The 18,701-nt window shown below is 37.4% G+C and overlaps 2 protein-coding genes across 2 annotated transcripts in view; both read left to right on the forward strand.

Moving 5' to 3' along the window:
* LOC115446384 (putative fatty acyl-CoA reductase CG5065) overlaps positions 1 to 12,672 on the forward strand; it is a 29,101-nt gene extending 16,429 nt beyond the window's left edge. The window contains 1 exon segment of the mRNA XM_037442171.1: positions 12,569 to 12,672. Coding sequence (XP_037298068.1) covers positions 12,569 to 12,585 — 17 coding nt within the window. The 3' untranslated portion in view covers positions 12,586 to 12,672.
* A 29-nt stretch (positions 12,673 to 12,701) lies between these two features.
* LOC115446382 (putative fatty acyl-CoA reductase CG5065) overlaps positions 12,702 to 18,701 on the forward strand; it is a 37,111-nt gene continuing 31,111 nt past the window's right edge. The window contains exon 1 of the mRNA XM_030173028.2: positions 12,702 to 13,084. The gene's annotated coding sequence lies outside the window, so the exon portion shown is untranslated. The remainder of the gene's footprint in view (positions 13,085 to 18,701) is intronic.

The following is an 18,701-nucleotide window of genomic DNA, read 5'->3' on the forward strand; positions in this document are numbered from 1 at the left end:
CATACAAAAAAAGCCGCCAAAATTATATTAACTGGCGAGAAGAAATCTCGTTAGCCAAGACTATCTGGACACAACTCCACATACTATCAGTGCAAAGGAGTCGCTTAGCCGACGCCGTATAAGAACTTATAAAAAATAAATACAAATTGAACTCAGCAGATGTTGCCAGAGGTAGAATAGGATGGCCACTGATCGAAGTTCTGATTTAAATTGTGTTAATACTAACGCCAATATAGATAGTTAGTGTCTAATTCTCCAATTACATGACACAGTTTTCAAGAAAAAACAATTAAGGAGAATTTTTTAGTTCGATTCCCTAATTCAAAATCATAGACGTCAATAGCCAATGAAATTTTCCATAACGCCAAAGATTCACATCTTATCACATAATGTGACGTACCTAATAAGCTCTGCGGATCGAGCAATCATTATTTACGCCTACCATCCAATAATAATGCGTCGGCTTCTGTACATTCATTACTTTGACAGGCATTTCCTTGGACCTGACCGCTTCTGAATATGGAAAAACACACATTACCCGCCAAACTTCAGTAGGTCAATATAATTTTAGTAATTTTAAACAAAGTGCAAGGGCTTAATAAGCGTATAATTTATTATTCCTGCGAGGTTAATGACTGCTTCCGGGGATTTTTGTTTACTCTATAATCAACTTGTCTTACAATTCCTATCAATCACGTAGTTGACCTCCCGCTGCGATAAAAATATTCCGTAGGGGTATTGGCTGTCTCTGTGGCGCAGTTGAATAGCGTGCGCATACGACAACGCCTATATTTCGATCGGGCCTATATTTGTTTTTCCTACTGTCTTTCTATCCTCGTATGTCGATACTCTTCGCAATTTATGTTGCATCATGGAACATAAATTGCGAAAAGTGAGTGACCTGGTTGCACATCAATCTAACCTCTCGGAGATAAAAGCGTGATGAGTTTGGTGAGCGTGAGATGTATGCAATGAATTCTTTTGCAGGGCTATTCAGCTTTCTAGAAGATGTCAGGCAAACGGTCGATCTTTAAACTGAGATAAATGGTTTTGGCAACGACATTTAAAACGTGTGAATAGTGACTTCATATTATACCAACATTACATATATAATGTGGATAGATATATATGTAGATATATAGGATATTAAAAATAACAACGATTTGATTATGATTTATTATATAAAGTATTGCGTTAAAATTTTATAACATGACTTGTACAACGTCTCACCAAATATAATTAACGCTAAATATTATATATTAGTATGTCTTTGTTAACTCCTACGATGAGATTGAAAACACGATGTCTTAAATGTGTTTAGCACTACCTATATTTAGATTTAAATTTGTCTAAATATTAATTTTCATGACCTTCACTATCAATATCCATGGAACTACACTATACAGTGCTTGCAAGGTATTTAACAACTCTTGTATCGATATTATATATACCAAGAAGATCTGTAGAAAAATGAAAGTCACCAACATAATCGCGAGCGGTCTCGCAAACTATATTAGAATTAAGCAAGGCAATGCTTCCGCGCCGTAGTGCCAGCAAGTGGGGCAAAAAGATCTTGAATGGAGACCACATGCCAGTAAGCCCAGCTACGGATGTCCAATTGGATAGATGACTTGATAAACGTAGCCATAATAAGTTAGATGCAGACCGCTTTTGACAGGTATGCCTAGAATCTTAAGGGTCTACGTTTAGCAATGGACTGATGATAATAATGATGGCATCCTACCTAGCCGAACTCTCGAGAGATCTATCGCTCAATAAATTATAGTAGTAGAACAGACTAAAATAAACAAAGAAGAAAACATAGATTGCTGTAAATGTAGAATAGTATTTGCAATTAATAAATACTTCAAACGACTAATCATAACTCTTCCTGTAATTTAATGCTACTTTTAAGCGGCGAGAGCCTAGTTGGGAGCAGAACGGACGGCTGAGACGAAGGTTGGTTTTGAACCTGAGAGTACGCATCTCTGACTTTGCTAAAAAGTTATGTGTACATTATTTGTCAATTATCGATTGCCTTAACGCTATAGGAAAAACACGTGAAAAATCTTGCAGACCTGATTTCTTTATAAAAAAGTCGTAAGTATTTGAACTAACACGCACACAGACAGCATTTAGGACTAAGGCCTTAACTCTCAGTAGAAGAGGCCGGAGTATTAGTATTATATTGCATACTTCATGCAGGTTTTCACAGCGGGAAAGCCGGTCGTTTTGAATGGCTTACATGGGGGTTTCAATCCAACCTGTAGACTCTACATTGTAGAGACCCCCTTTTTAAATCTTTATTTAAGGAGCTTGGTCGTTATTTCACGACTATATCGCTCCGTACGTCCACTTTTACCCGTGCCTACTAAATTTTGATGAAATAAAAATATTTCTTTAATATAGCCTTAGCCACTTCTGATACAGGAACTGACAAAAAGCTATTTATGCTGCCCACATTAATGCTCAAAGTATGAGGCCCGCTCCGCACACACTCCGACAAAACATGAAGTACGTCATCTCTTACTCCACAGTCAGAGCAGTTTGGGGAGTTTGACGCCCGCATAAGATACTTAAACATATTTGTCGGAATATGCCCAGAGTGGAGCCTCATTACTGCCACTAGCTCTTGTCTGCTCAAAGCACAATCAGTAATTCTTGGAGATTGTAACGGCTATGGTTGAATCGTGCGGTACCATATGCCTTTTTCTTGGTAAAGTTTATCAAAAAACTCATTCCACAGTTGGATACAGTGACGCTTTACTTATGTTAACTTGCGTGAAATGTGGTGCAGGATTTAAAAATATACCCTCCGTCGTCGCCTCTTTAGCTAGTAAATCTGCGGTGTCATTACCACAAAGACGTATATGAGCAGGAACCCATTGTAGCTTAACCGTCTTAGGTCTCAACGAAATAATTTGGTTTAAAATTTTATAGGCTAAAGAAGCGCCACGAATGGCAGTCATACACCGAGCCAAATGTTGTAAAGAGCTTTTTGAGTCGGCGTTGATTACAATATTACTATATAAGATTGACTCTGCGTAAGAACAAGCTTCAAAAATAGCTACGAGCTCGGCTGACATAAGACAAAATATATCCGAATGAATTTTAAAACGTACCCTAGAATTTGTTTGTGGGTCAAAGAAAGACGCACCAATATTCGCCTGAAATTTAGACCCATTTGTAAAAATCTTATAATAATTGGAACATCTCTCGTCAATATACTAAAGGCAAGTTTGTTTTAAATATTCTGTGTTGTACTGATTTTTAGCTAGTTCAATTCCGTCAACACAATAAATGATGAAGTCAGATGTATCAATATAACTAACCCAATATTTCATAATAACGGTTCTTTTTTCCTATTCCAAGTATGACTGGCACATAATGATAAAATATTACTATTAAATTGTAAAGATTTGCATTTAAACAAATATTTTCCACCTAGAAAACGTCTCCTAATAGTGAGAGATTGAAGGCATAGCTCACTCTCCATCACGTATATTGGCGTTGTTTTCAAAAAGCTTCCAATGATTCTCGTGGCCTCATTTTGAATTTTATCCAATTTACTAGTATGACACTGTGCACTATCATCGAATAAAAAGCTTGCATAATATAATCGACTCCGAACCATAGCCATGTATATATATCTAAGATGCTTGGGATGAACTCCCCACCCGATCCTGGTAAAATTTTTAAAAGATTTAAGTACTAAGACGCTTTTTAATAAATTTCATTAATGTGTTTGGAACATCTCAAAGAGCAATCCAGCCATACACCTAAATATTTAACGTACGGGGATAACTGAACATCAAAACCATCAACTTTGACTCGAAAAGAATATTTTTATACCCCTTATGAAAGATACATACCTTGCTTTTAGTTGGAGAAATATCTAGACCTATATCATGTAACAAATATACAAAGTTGTATAAGGCTGTTTTGATTTGTGGTATACAGTACAAAATCATCAGCTTACTGTGAGACAGGCACAATATTTATTTTTTTGCTAATATCCATTGTTACAACATTAAAAAGTAACGGCGACAAAGGATCCCCTTGGGCTAATCCTCGACCGGTACTTCTAGAAATAAACGAGGAATTAATATTTATCTCCAAATATCGTTCCTTTAAAAATTCCCATAAATATCTACATAATTTATGTCCAACCCCAGACCGATCCAAAATAGTCATGAGAGTCAACACATCCACATTGTTATATGCATTATCAATGTCCATAAAGCATCCCACAGTAGCGTATTTTTAACAAAAAATGTTTTGAATATCCGTAAGAAGTTTACCTAAATTATCCAAGCAAGACCCACACTTACGAAAACCAATAGTTTTATCAGAAAAAGTTCATTGCTCTCATAAAACCACTCTAGTCGTTTCTGTAAAATGGAATGGAATATCTTACAAACACACGATAACATGGATATAGGTCGAACGATAATGAACTAGGATCTCTTCCCAGTTTGGAAATAGGAATTACATTAATATCTCGCCATTGCTTCGGAACGAAACCACTATGTAGAAACATATTGTATAATTCGGCCAGAACCCGGTTGCCACTATTTGGCAAGTACGTATGGAATAAGAAATATCGTCGAACCCTGGCGCTGTATCTGTATGCTTTATAGATTTCACAATTTCACAAATTGTGATCTTTCGTTCAAGTTCTTGATTAGTGGAAAAAACTTATGTTCAGGAGGAGATACAAAAGTTTGGAGATAGTGTATGTAAGAGAGCTGACGCTCTATCTACTTCTATGTATTGCCTTGGAGTTTTGTGCCCTTCCAACCACCTCATACGTTGCCATACATCCATCGCATTGCATGATTCATGCAGACTCGAACAAAACTTTTGCCATGATTCTATACGAACCTTCAGAAGCTACTTTTGGAAATCTGAAATCCTATTTTTGTAAATTTCAAATTTGCCAGGACAGGATTGCGCCTGAGGTATTTCAATGCCAATCTACGAAGCAACAAATTTAGATAATTCAGAATTCCAATATGGTTTTGGACGAAAATGACTTGCTGGGTTGAGGCTGTAGCGGCGTAAAGGTTAACGCCACTGTAGAGGAACTATGCTATGGAATGAACTTTCTATGGAAGGGAAAGATTTCCAGTCAGGCAGATGTTGCGCCTGACCGGCCGCGGCCCCTCCGACGGTTCCTATTCGGAGATGGTATATATGCAACGCGTCGCTCAAATTGTGCAAGCGTGATTCAGGATCGACGTCGCCATCTATCGTGATTGCTGTGTGATATCACTGTAGTTCCGTCACTGCATCGATCCTCTTGAAGTTCCGGCGATGTTGACAAGATGGCGGTATATGCACTAATTGTACCGCCATCACTCCCCGGAGACCGGAGGTCGAAAGTCTTCAGGTCTTCAGTCAAGTCTTCGATGCTAAGCGTATAGCATGTCGGTGCCAGAGAGTAGATGCCCCAGTGCGTCGGGGTGTAGTTGCCCCAGTGAGTCGGGGTGTAGATGCCCCAGTGAGTCAGGGTGGGATGCCCCCAGTGAGTCGGGGGTGTGGTCCCAGTGAGTCGGAACCATGCGCAATTGGCCCTAGTGAGTCAGGGCTGTGCGCGGTAGTCAGCTCCTTTGAAGCGAAGCTGAGAGTACGATTCCAGTGAGTCGGAATCGATGTTGCGTCCTCTGCGATGAGTTCGGTGCGTCACGTGGCTATACCGCGACAACCGGCGAATGCTGCCCGTAGATGGTCCGGTTGTAGCGCAGTTGTGCCGTGACGTTGGAGCCGAAGTCCGTGCAGGAGTGCCGAAGGTACCAGGCTTGCATTGGCAGCATGCGTGTGGTATCCTTAATGGCGAGTGCTGGCTGGCTGTGCGAAGTGTTGACTGGCTGGATGGAAAGGAAATGATGGATGGCGAGGTGATGCGAAGCGACGACGATGCATGTGCGGCTGGTCTCGTTGTTGACGGTGCGATGATGTTCAGCGTCAGGGGTCACCACCGCAGCGGCGTAAAGGTTAACGCCACTGTAGAGGAACAGATGGTTGCGTTCCTCTATGGAAGGGAAAGATTTCCAGTCAGGCAGATGTTGCGCCTGACCGGCCGCGGCCCCTCCGACGGTTCCTATTCGGAGATGGTATATATGCAACGCGTCGCTCAAATTGTGCAAGCGTGATTCAGGATCGACGTCGCCATCTATCGTGATTGCTGTGTGATATCACTGTAGTTCCGTCACTGCATCGATCCTCTTGAAGTTCCGGCGATGTTGACAAGATGGCGGTATATGCACTAATTGTACCGCCACAAGGCAATTTTTAATAGTTGGTATAAATATATGACCGCATCATCTAAATGTTTTAAAAATGTACTATATGCTTCCTGTAGGTTGCAGGGAAGTATAAAATTGCTAAAAACTTGACCTTAATAAGCCCTGTAAGATGACCATTCAGCCTTTTTGGAATTTCTTCTCTTAATGCTATTTGTACCTGCATCCATCTGAGTTGTTATTTTAATAATATTATGATCACTTTCAATAAATTCTTTTGTAATGGAACAACTTAATTTAGACGCAATATCTAATGATGCAAAGGAAATATCTGGTGATGATAATCGTAGCGTACCATCTCTCCATTGAAAATGCGTGGGATCACCATTATTGAGATAGGCAAATTCGTTATCTAAAAAGGCATTAAAAATCTGAGAATCCCTTCTCTCCGTTTTGTAAGACCAACAGGAGTGATGGCCGTTAAAATCTCCAAGGATCAGAGCTTTATGATTTACGAGAGTAAACAAGAAGAATCCCAATCACTTTGACAAGTAGACGCATTAGAAGGACAATAGACAAAGATAATGTTCTCCAGGTGGGAACAGTTAAAAACTGTAACATGCACAAATTCAATTTTACTATTAAAGCTAGGCGAACTACACAGCTGAGCCTGAATGGATTTATGCGTAAGAATAGCGACGCCGCCATGTTCATCGTCTCTATCTTTTAGAAAAATATTATAGTCCTTTTAAAGCAATATCACATTCAGGAACAAGCCAAGTTTCGCTCAACGTAACAATATGATGTTTTTCTAAGAGTAACAAATTTTCAATAGCTCTTAATTTTGTCTTTATAGGTACTACGTGCATTCCACTGAAAAATATTTAAATTGATACATTTTTTAGAAACCCTATCCATTAATCGATGTAAACAAATGTTTTAACAATGAAAAATTCAATATCTTCCTCCGTACAAATGATATAACCCAATTCAAAACTAATTCAAAGACTACTTTGATTTTATCTTCTAGACTATAAGATTTTTCAAAAATAATTTCTTACAAACGCTGCAATAAATTTAAATATCAAGCGCGGCTTGGTAGCTACACCCATAATCAGACATTAATTGCCTTATTCGTTTTTCCTTCAAGTATATCGGACAGATTTTGGACAGAGCCATGTGCTTACCAGAGCAATTAGCACATTTAAATCTCGTTGCATTTGCAGTTGCATCATTTGGATGTCTTTCGCCACATTTAGGACAGATCTAGGATATAATTTTACAGTATTACCGAAACGCCAACATCGCGAGCATTGAGTAACAGGAAACTCATAGGGATCTATCTTGATTCTTAACTCATATAAATAGATATATTTAGGTAGTGTAGGTCCATCAAATCCAAATCTGAAAGAAAAAATTGGAGTCCAACCATCTGCACTTCTGCGATTCAGACACTTAACAGAAACTATTTTGAATTCTGAGGAAATCTGCTATAGTAAGTCGTCTTCAGAAATATCTAAATCAATGTCTCTAATTAAACCGTAAGATACACCTAGTTCAAAAGTCTTCTGCCCCCTCCAATACATTTGTGAAAATACTTCACTATTTATAAAATTTTCAGTACATTTTTCAGACTTAAATTTCAGTAATAATTTGTATACATACATACATAACATCACGCATTTATCCCCGAAGGGGTATGCAGAGGCGCAACTAGGGCACCCACTTTTCGCCAAGTGTGTTCCGTCCCATGATGTGATAGGGGGCGAGCCTATCGCCATATCAGGCACAAATTCCAGATTCCGGGCTGATACTGAGCAGAAAAACCCAAATATCACTTTGCCCGACCCGGGATTTGAACCCAGCAACTCAGAGCGCTATTGTACCGGGCATGCAATACAACTACGCCACCGAGACAGTCATAATTTTTATGGGTTAATATGTTTTACCTTTAATACACCTGAAATACCATTTTCTTTTAAAATCTTTGCTAGGGCAAACTGTCTCGGAAACACATTATTGCAAGTAACGGAGACCTGATTAGGCACGGCTGTATATCGTTGCTGCTCATTGGTTGACATAGTACTATTGTTTCGTCTTTTAAACTTTCTCTTCACTATAGTCCCTGTTTCGTCCTCACATTCATCATAACCTCTCTTATGCTAACCACTTGACATGGCCATGCACTCGAAAATTACCCGTTAAATAAAATGTATTAATAATTCAATATTTTTTTTCAACTGACATCCATGACGTACACTTCAATAATGGAGGCCCCTTTAAGATACACAATTCTAGTTGGGAAGTATACACATTGTAAATTCTCTTTCTCCGTCTGTACTTAAGAAGGAAATAAATTCAAAGGCAGTGCCTTCATGGTACAAGCACTATTGCAAAGAAGATTGGAATTATTTGGATCTATGGATGGGATCTGACTGGACTGGTTGTTATTGATTGCGACAACGGGACGCCTTATAAATAAAGAAAAAGGGTAAAAAACATTGACTTATAGTATGTAGTATATATACATTGAAATTAAAACATACGTTACATTGTTATTTAAATATATGCTGAAAAAATAATAATAATTGGAATGTAAAAAATAATTCTATTTATTTATGAACTGGGTGTGCAGGCCAAAAGTAAATGCATTAAGGTTGACAAATATTTTCGAATAGAACATTCGAGTACGGTTAAAAATGCTTTGTGTATTTAAACCTGTTCATACAGTCAACACTCTTATATTTTTATATCTATATTTTTAAATGTGAACAGAAAACGTATCCCTATAGGCACATTGCACGGATGGATGTAAGAGATTTAACATGATTGAAGTTCATATGAAATACTTAAATGAATAAAATTAAATTAAATATTTTATTTGAATCTGTAAAATATTGAATATTATTTAGGTTTCGTCAATATTAACTATACTACCAGTACGGAAAGCTGTTGTCGCCAAAAAAGATCTTCTAAAAAACTCCTGTGTGGCTTTTTCAAAATCGGTTTAAGGTATAAATTACAGTGCATGATACGGAGAAGAGAAAATATAATTCCTTTTTTTTATTAGAACCGTTTATTGATATACTCGCAAAATGTGACAAAAATATGTTTTTAATTCCCATACAAGTGCACAAGCCTCTGGGTGATCATGAAATACTTTACTGGTGGTAGGTCTCTCATATGTGAGAGTCCGCCTGGGTAGGAGCCACCGCAATGTATATTTCTGCCGTCAAGCAGCAGTGTGTAGTCACTGTTGTATTCCAGTTTGAAGGACATTGTAGCCAGTGTAAGTACTGGACAAAATAATACTTAACATCAAATTTCTCACGATAGCGAGCGCAGTGGAATACCAAACAATACTTTGTAATTCAAGGTGGATGGATGGCGTTTCTACTGTTTATGAGCGGTCGTATCGCTTACCGTTAGGCGAAAAGCAAGCTCGTCTCTTCATTCAAAGCTATAAAAAATATAATAAGTTAATCTGATATTATTCAATATATAAATATAATAAACGAAATGGGCAGAACAGACCCCACAAACAGCCCTAGTTCACGAGTATGACGCATGTGCCAGCTATCGGCCTCCTCAGCCATGTTGCAGCGAACTAGCCGATCAGGAACATACTGCCGCCGTATGTATAGAAGTGGATGAATATAAAATGTATATACTCATTTTTATCAGGGAACGGTAATTTGACCCCACTGCACCTGATGGCAAGTACAGAGTGACGAGAGGTGATTACCCCTCGGCAGTCGACACAATTATGCCGGCCTGTTGTAATCGGATATACACAGGCTGATCCCGGAACGAAACACTTACGTGGGCCAATATGGCGGGTTTTAACACCTTGTGTACGGTGGTCGTTATCCGAGCGGATATAAAATATAAAAATATCTCATCCACAACCAGTAGTGTCACTGCTGATTATAGGCCCTTCTCATACAACACCACTTCTTCCGGTCTCAAACTAGTCACATATGTTCAACACGCGATCGTCGCAATGTCAACCTATCTCGCCGCCACCTCTTTTTCTTTAATATTTTATCATTTCAATCATTGTTTCATAAGTTCAGCGTTTCATTAAATTAAATACTGTATGTTGATCTATTTAAATTGTATAATATACTAGCGACCCGCCCCGGCTTCGCACGGGTGCAATGCTGACTATTTAATGTATGTTATTATTATACATATAAACCCTCCTCTTAAATCACTCTATCTATTAAAAAAAACACATCAAAATCCGTTGCGTAGTTTTAAAGATTTAAGCATACATAGATAGAGACAGAGAAAGCGACTTTGTTTTATACTATGTAGTTATATAATATATTCATATTTAAAGTATTCGCTTTGTATAATAAATCAAGAATGTTGATTCATATATAATGATGCAATGTCCAATATTATTGTTAGTGTTAACATCATGAATAACTGTCGACAGTGTATCTCAAATAAAAACAGATAGACATGAAGTATCCCATGCGAGCGTTTCTACGACGTCTTCTAAAACAGCCGTCAATAGTTTGGAGAAAATGATGTTACCTTGCCGCGCCACTCTTTTGATCGGAATACGTATGTTTTTTTTTTGAATAAGGTAAAAAAGCGTATGCGGTACCAGTAAGACTATGGCGCTGAGGCTTCGAATCTCGAGCCGGGCCAAAAATAATTGTGACTGGTTTTTTCCATCTTAAAAATTACTCAGTCGCAGCTCGGAGTCTGGGTATTGGCGATGTGATACGTCCGTGCCTCGAAAAGCACATAAAGCCGTTAGTCCTGCGCCTGAACTTTCTCCGGTCAGTAGACCTCACATAGAGCGCATCGATGGACCAGTAATGTTGGTAATCACGGCCAGTGCTAGACACTGTTAATGCCTTCTAGTAGTCGATAGTGGCCAAGCACAAAGGCTGATTGAACTCCTCACTTTCTCGATTAGCTGTCTTTCAATACGGATGTAATGCATAATTAACTTAGAAAGCCGGCTTGTACCACGGCCTAATATTTTTCTAGCTTATATGCAAGTCTATTTCAGATCACTTTGGCAAATTGGAGTAGGTTTACGGGTCTATAGTCTTACTTTTATTAAACAAGCACACTAACAGCATACATATTCTTAAGTAATTTCCAACTCTACCCTATCTTTCTATTTGAATGATTTCGTTGCGGAATATAGAACATTTTTGCGGTTCCATTTTTGAATTTAATTATTTGTTGTTTTCCCATTTTATTTTTCCTTTAAAATACTTTTGACCTCTGTATTGTATTGTTTTTTTGTAATATGTGCTACTAATAGTTAATTTAATTCGACGCTTGAATTCCGGCCACTGGACATCAACTAGTATTGTATGAATATATGCAGTGACCAGTGCACCAGAATCGGGCAAAGTGACAATCCATAGTCTCTTCTTCCCCCCATGGGATAGAGTTGTAATACGTAGTTGGTTGATCCATTGATATTGGTCACCGTGGTCGTAATTCGAGAATATTATCATCAAACAATCGCGTTAGAAAGAGATAGTCGATAAACCTTAGCTTTTAGAGCGTCTCTATCGCACTTCTGTGACGTCTTAGCCATATTTTGATGTAAAATTTACCGCCGAGTAGTAGGTACATTCATTTATATTGGCATAATTTGGCGACAGTCGATTTACGTCACGTATCTTGTAAGACAACATTATAATATCTATCTATACTTATAATAAATCTGTAGAGAGGTCAATTCTGTACATGAAATATATTTCCAAAATAACTATCAGGGGGTGATTACGGATCGATATTGATGCCAAAAATGCAATTAGTAAAATTTGTCTGTCTGTCTGTCTGTCTGTCTGTCTGTCTGTCTGTCTGTCTATCTGTCTGTCTGTCTGTCTGTCTGTATAACCGTTATAAAAACTACTCGACGGATTTTAACGAAACTTGGTACAATTATTTTTCATACTCCTGAGCTGGTTATAGTATACTTTTCATCACGCTACAATTAATAGGAGCAGAGCAGTGAAGGGAAATGTTGGGAAAACGGGAGAAGTTACTCCATTTTTTAAGCTTCCGTCGCGTGTGCAACCTTAATGGTTAAAGCTACATAGAAATAATGTATGGCGGAAGATCGGACAATTGGACCACCTGCATACCACCATACATTAAAAAAACATCCCGACAAATTGAGCACCTCCTTCATTTTTGAAGTCCGAAATCCACGCGGGGGAACCTGCGGGCGGAAGCTAGTATTTATAATATACTTAGCATTTGTTCCAGAATTGTCACCGTTTTTCCAAAATTTAAATACGGTTCAATATTCACACACATTTCTCATTTTTCCCCGACAGGATATACAGAGGCGTAACCAAGGCACCCACTTTCGCCAAGAATGTTCCGTCCCATAATGAGATGGCGCAAGCTCATCGACATATCGGGCACAAATTCCGAGTTGATACTGAACAGAAAAACCCAAATATCACTTTGCCCGACCCGGGATTCGAACCCAGGACTTCAGAGCGCTGCCGTACCGCGCGCAACCTGAGAAAAGAAAAGAGCTCAGCAGTGCGCATTATTACCAGCAATAATACTCATGAGAACCATAAACGTGTGACGAGAGGTGTGTCAAGATCCTAGGATATAACGCTCAATAGTCTCTGCCTACCCCTACGGAATAATGTATGAATGTAAAAAAAAGAATAAAATCGAGTACGTCCGCGTGCGATCGCAAGTATTATTGTTTGTATAAAGTATTTCCGTGAAAACAAAATTGAATCATTGTGCGCGCCGGGTTTGTGACATCGACTTGTGTTTATATTCTTGTGGGACGTATAACAAAGCGCTCGGAGCTGCTACATCTGGCGAAGGTAAGTCTCTTAATAAGATAATATTTAAAGTTATTAATCGAAAATTTATGTTTAAGTTTTCGTCACTCAAACAATGTAGTAAAGGCTTGCGCTTGGCAAAGGTGTACCTGAATGGAGTAGTGTCTAGATAGTGTGGGGCTGTTTACCCATCGCCAGTCGATACAATTATGCCGGCCTATAACTGGATATATACAGACTGACCTCGGAAGCACTAACTGGTTCACAAAATTTTAAACGTTAATGTTACTAAACCTGTATAAGGAAAAAATGACAAAATTATTACTAATTAACTATGACATAGGTTTAATTAAAAAGCCTTAAATACATACACAATTATTCTGTAAATTTAGTTCAAAGTTATATACAGAAAGTGCCGTGTAAAAATCTGTTTCAATTAAATAATTAATATTGATGTTAGCTTACACAATTCATGATAAAGAATGAGTTATATTATGAAAACAGCATGATTAAAAACATTTGTTAAAAGCAAATACCATATGTAGTAGTATGCTATATGATCAATTCTGAAATTGTTACTAGTAAAAAAAACGTATTTACTATTTTCTTGTTAACCTCGTCCGCTCCAAAACATTGGGAGTATAGCCTTCATTCTTACTTTGATGAAACAAATATAAATTATATAATTATTGTTGTTTTCGATATATAATACAACCCCTATATTATATGCTGCCCTAATGCTGAGCAGGGTCCACCGCTACTACTGAGAGGGATTAGGCGTTAAACCACCACGCTGGCCTAGTGCGGATTTGTGGACTTCACACATCCTCAAAATTCTTAGAGAACTTCTCAGTTATGCAGGTTTTCTCACGATGTTTTCCTTCACCGTTAAAGAAAGCGATAATTCACAAATACACACATAATTAAGAAAAAGCAGAGGTGTGTACCCTTGGGATTCGAACCAATGGATATTCGTCTCGTCAGTCCGGTCCATACCAAACTAGGCTATCCGTGTCTGTATTTTTATATTTATAAACATATATTTTTATCCATTTAATGAAATTTTGACAATAATTAGTTAACATGTTATGCACACAAGGTCTTTAATGTTGCTACATTTTTGCCAAACTTAAATTTTTTGCAGATGTTACTCATTACAAACTCATGTATGAACTATACCACTTCCAAAACCTTTTCTAAAGAAACGACAATGTCCTTGATTGTCAACTTAAGCCTTATTTAAATTTAATTTATCTACTTTTACTCTGGTTAAATACTTAAATACGGAACCGTGAACAAATGCTAGTCGGCAAAATTATAGGTTTTTTCCTTATTAACAAACCATTACGTATCGGAAGCAAAAGCAATTTGCATAAATATCTATTTTCCCTTGTATGTAACTAAGTGTTACGCGCGATTTCGCCCGCGTAAACACCTTCCCCGCTATATGTCCCTAAAATATAATAAGATACTAGCGCCATCTATTAAAAAAAAATAAAAATCAATATTCTCCAAAGAAGCAAATTATCAGGACAAAGTAGTCTATGTGTTAATCTAAGACATGATCTACCCGTATGTCAAATTTAATTCGGCCATGTTCAGTTGTTTCTCCACTTTTGCATTTATAATATCAATTAGATTTATTGTAAACAATCAGCCCATCAAGATATTTGTTCACTAAAATAGTTCCAAGATTAAATATTATACAAGAGTAGACTACAATACCGGCAATTTAATATTTAAGGCTGATAAATTTTGATTTTCAACTAAACTCAATACCTCAGGTTACTTCCCGCTATTTCGCTGGTGGTAGTATATATTTTATATCCACCTTGATAGCGACCACCGTACCCAAAGTGTTAAACTCACCATAATGGCCCACGTAAGTGTGTCGCGTTTCCAAATCAGCCTGTGTATATCCGGTTCCAAGAGGCCGGCATGATTGTGTGGACTGTCGAGGGATAATCATCTCTCGTCAGTCTACGTTCTATTAGACCCCACTTAAGTTACCATCAGGTGCGGTAGTCTTTCGCTGTGCACATATATAAAAAATGTGTGCCAAACATAAGATCATTGTTATTTAATAAACGATTAACAACATCCCAAATTATGTCTTAAGTTACAGCTTGGCACGCATTCGATTCGTGTTTATAAAACATTGCCAACACAGCTGACAAGTCAAAATATGACAGCTCAAGTTTCGTTATACCGTTTAATATCTATAAATGTTACCTAAGATCTTACCTAAAAGTAATTGGCTTAATGCCTGTTTTCTTGACCGATTTCGAAAAAAGCAGGTTATCAATTCAACTATATTTATTTATTTTAATATCAACACAGCCATTACAGGTTACACCCAATTCGACTGGCGAAACTACAAACAATACATAAAAACTTATAACTATATTCTATAACTATAAAAATAAATTATCTAACAAAAAATAAAATGAAAAACTAAGCATAACAAATGATACACAACAAAATATTAGCGAGCTCACTCCAGTTACATGTCAAAACATCTGCTTTGACATGCATTTATGTTTGTTACCTCATAACTTTTGACTGGATGAACCGATTTTGATGATTCTTTTTTTGAAACTGAAAATCTGGTGCTTTCTGTGTGGTCCCATATAAATTTCACTATTATTGGACCCTTGACTTCGGAGATACATTAGAAATCTCTTAAAATGGTGTCAAATATGATGTCCTCAATGTATACTGATTTTTACTGACACGAAAAAGCAAGAAATAAAAACTTTTAAGCAAAAAATTATACCGCCTTCGAAAAACACTAAAAACCAAAAAAATATTTAACATTACCTGTATACTGATTACCAAGTTTGGAATCGGTGACTAAGTATCCCGGCCATGGTATCCCATAAAGAGACCCTATCCTTTGCCGGCCACATTCATACATAAATACAACACTACAGCGACTCATCACTCATTCCACAATAAAACACAGGAAAAAAATTCAGTAGCCTAGGACTTTTATTTGTGGTTGTCGTCCATTAAGCAGTTTTTGCCTATACTCCAAACAAACACCTCAAGATAAATTTTTATATTTTTATTAAATAGAAAATAAGTTATTAATGGGAAGGAATATAGAAAAATAATAACCTCGTGTCGCCCGTTCTTACATAAACTTACATCTCTTGAATGGAGTGTCATAAATCAGTTTAATGTTATTACATAAATTAACTAATAGTTATACATTATAGACCAGCGACAGCTAATGATAAAATAATTCGAACACGACATTAATAACTAAAACATGTATGTCAAACAACGTATAGTTGGCATTTAGGTCTAAATAGGTTAAGATCAACAGAATAAGAGTTAGGTGGCGCATTACAAACACAATGATTTCTTACGTTTATTATAAGTTTCTACCAGGTAGATAAATTTGACTTTTCGGATGACCAACACTTTAGTCCGCCGCGTGACCGCGAAGGCTACAAAGTGTTCGTAACGTCAGGGGAAAATTAAGATATAAAAACAGCGATAAATCCGAAAAATACTTTAATTTTAACATTACAAGCACATTATATATTTTTTTATTTAAATTTAGATTCGAGAGCCCTGATTATAGTCTTAAGAGGTAAGTACTAAGTTTAAATCTCAGGCCGACAATTCGTGGAATTATTAGCTATTTAGGTGGTTGACTTTAGGCAGGGCGTCTTCGTTTCGTACGATGTGCAATCCTCTTTAAACCAGAAAGTGGCATACCCACTTAATTAGTATCGGAAATACTTAAAAAACATGCATTCCAAATGACATCCATAAAATGCTTGAGTTATAACTTAAGATTATTTTTTAACGTAACCTTGCGAGTTTTAACAAATACGGTCGACCGCCCATGACTCGTACGCATGCGGTTACGCGACATTGGCCTTAGTGAACCGCGTAAGGATAGCAAAAAAAAGTACCCAAAAGCTTTTTAATATTTTTTTGCTTAATTTTGACAAACGGATAATGTTATTAAACCATCTTATATATTTTGTAGCCGTCTGTAATGTTTGACATTTTGCGTTGCTATATTGAATGACGTTTACAGTTTTGTTCAATGTTTAGAAGCTATTTATTTAAATTTTGTTTTAATTGTAAAGAACACACAAAATCACACTTCAAGTCTTTATCCTGTAGAGGAAGGCAGAGGTGTAACCCGGGCTACCACTTTTCGCCAAGTATGTGCCGTCTTATGATATAGAGAGCCAGCCTATCGTCACATTGCTAACTCTGGGCTGATAGAGAGCATATCATTCGCCAGAACCGGGATTCGAACCCGTGACCTCAGAGCGGTGTCTTTCCGCGCACCATATAATTAAAACGAGGCAACAAGGGAAAGGAATATTTTTAATTTATAGCGCTTTTGAACTACATTTGAGTTACATTTACGTGTTAGGGTAACAATTTAATCGGAGGTCATCTTATTGCAGTATTAAAGTCCAAACCAAACCGCATTATGCAATGAACATGTTATTGCAAATGTGAGTCAATGACACAACTAATGATTTGACCATGAAACAGATGTTTTATAGCTAAAATTCTGTTAATAAATTGCAATTTATACATCATTAAGTTTATTGCGAATAGTTTGCCGAATTATTTAGCAAACAATTCGCGCAATTATTAGTAACGAATAAATTAAACCATATCGCGAATAATTTTTTTAATAAGTTGGCGAATAATTCGCGCACGAAAATTACTATGAATCATGAGTCATGAATACATCCGAATGTGCTGTTTACCCACTCGTATTCGTGACTATTCGGCTGTATTCGGCTGTATTCGGCCAGTGTATAACTCAGGGGTGTGGCATTACGATCGTCAGGAATAGTTCCGCGCAGCTATCTCAGTGCAAGAAAATACCCTGGGGCCGTCTCGTATGCACCGAAAAAGGCCACCGCAGGTTATAGTTGGTATGCCAGTGTAAGGGTAATAGGGCTAGGGACTCGATCCAACGTTTTCTTTTTTATTGCTTTGCATGACGAGACGAGCTTGCCTTTCGCCTGATGGTAAGCGATACGACCGCCCATAAACAGTAAAACTTCTAAACGGATCGTTGAAAATGAACGCTAGAAAAGAGCAAATTATTGTATTCAGTTTTTTTATAAATCTCAATAAATTGACGGATGTCTATATCAATGGCTACATTATTAATTTTGCTCGATGAATATTTAAAACAATTATATATCATAATAAAAAGCGGCGATAGCATAGTTGGTTGTGGAACGGACTGCCGAGACGAATGTCCGCAGGTTCAAATCCCAAGGGCACGCACCTCTGATTTTTCTAAAAAATTGTGTGTGTATTCTTTGAGAATTATCGCTTGATTTAACGGTGAAGGAAAACATTGCAAGGAAGCCTGAATACCTGAGAAGTTTTCTATAGGAATTTCGAGGGTGTGTGAAGTCTACCAATCCGCACTAGGCCAGCGTGGTGGACTAAGGCCTAATCCCTCTGAGTAGTAGAGGAGGCCCGCGCCCAATAGTGGGACAGTATACTTATTGTAGTGTACTGGCTGGTACGTTTTTCTTAATATAATGTTTTGTTTCAAAGAAATGTCAGTTTGTAAATAAATGGATTCCGAAGTACAAACTCAGAATATTATTTCCATGTTTTCTGGAATTCTACAGTGGCGACGAGGATGGGATAA

Source organism: Manduca sexta, chromosome 24, assembly GCF_014839805.1.
Source record: "Manduca sexta isolate Smith_Timp_Sample1 chromosome 24, JHU_Msex_v1.0, whole genome shotgun sequence".
In the NCBI taxonomy this organism is placed as follows: domain Eukaryota; kingdom Metazoa; phylum Arthropoda; class Insecta; order Lepidoptera; family Sphingidae; genus Manduca; species Manduca sexta.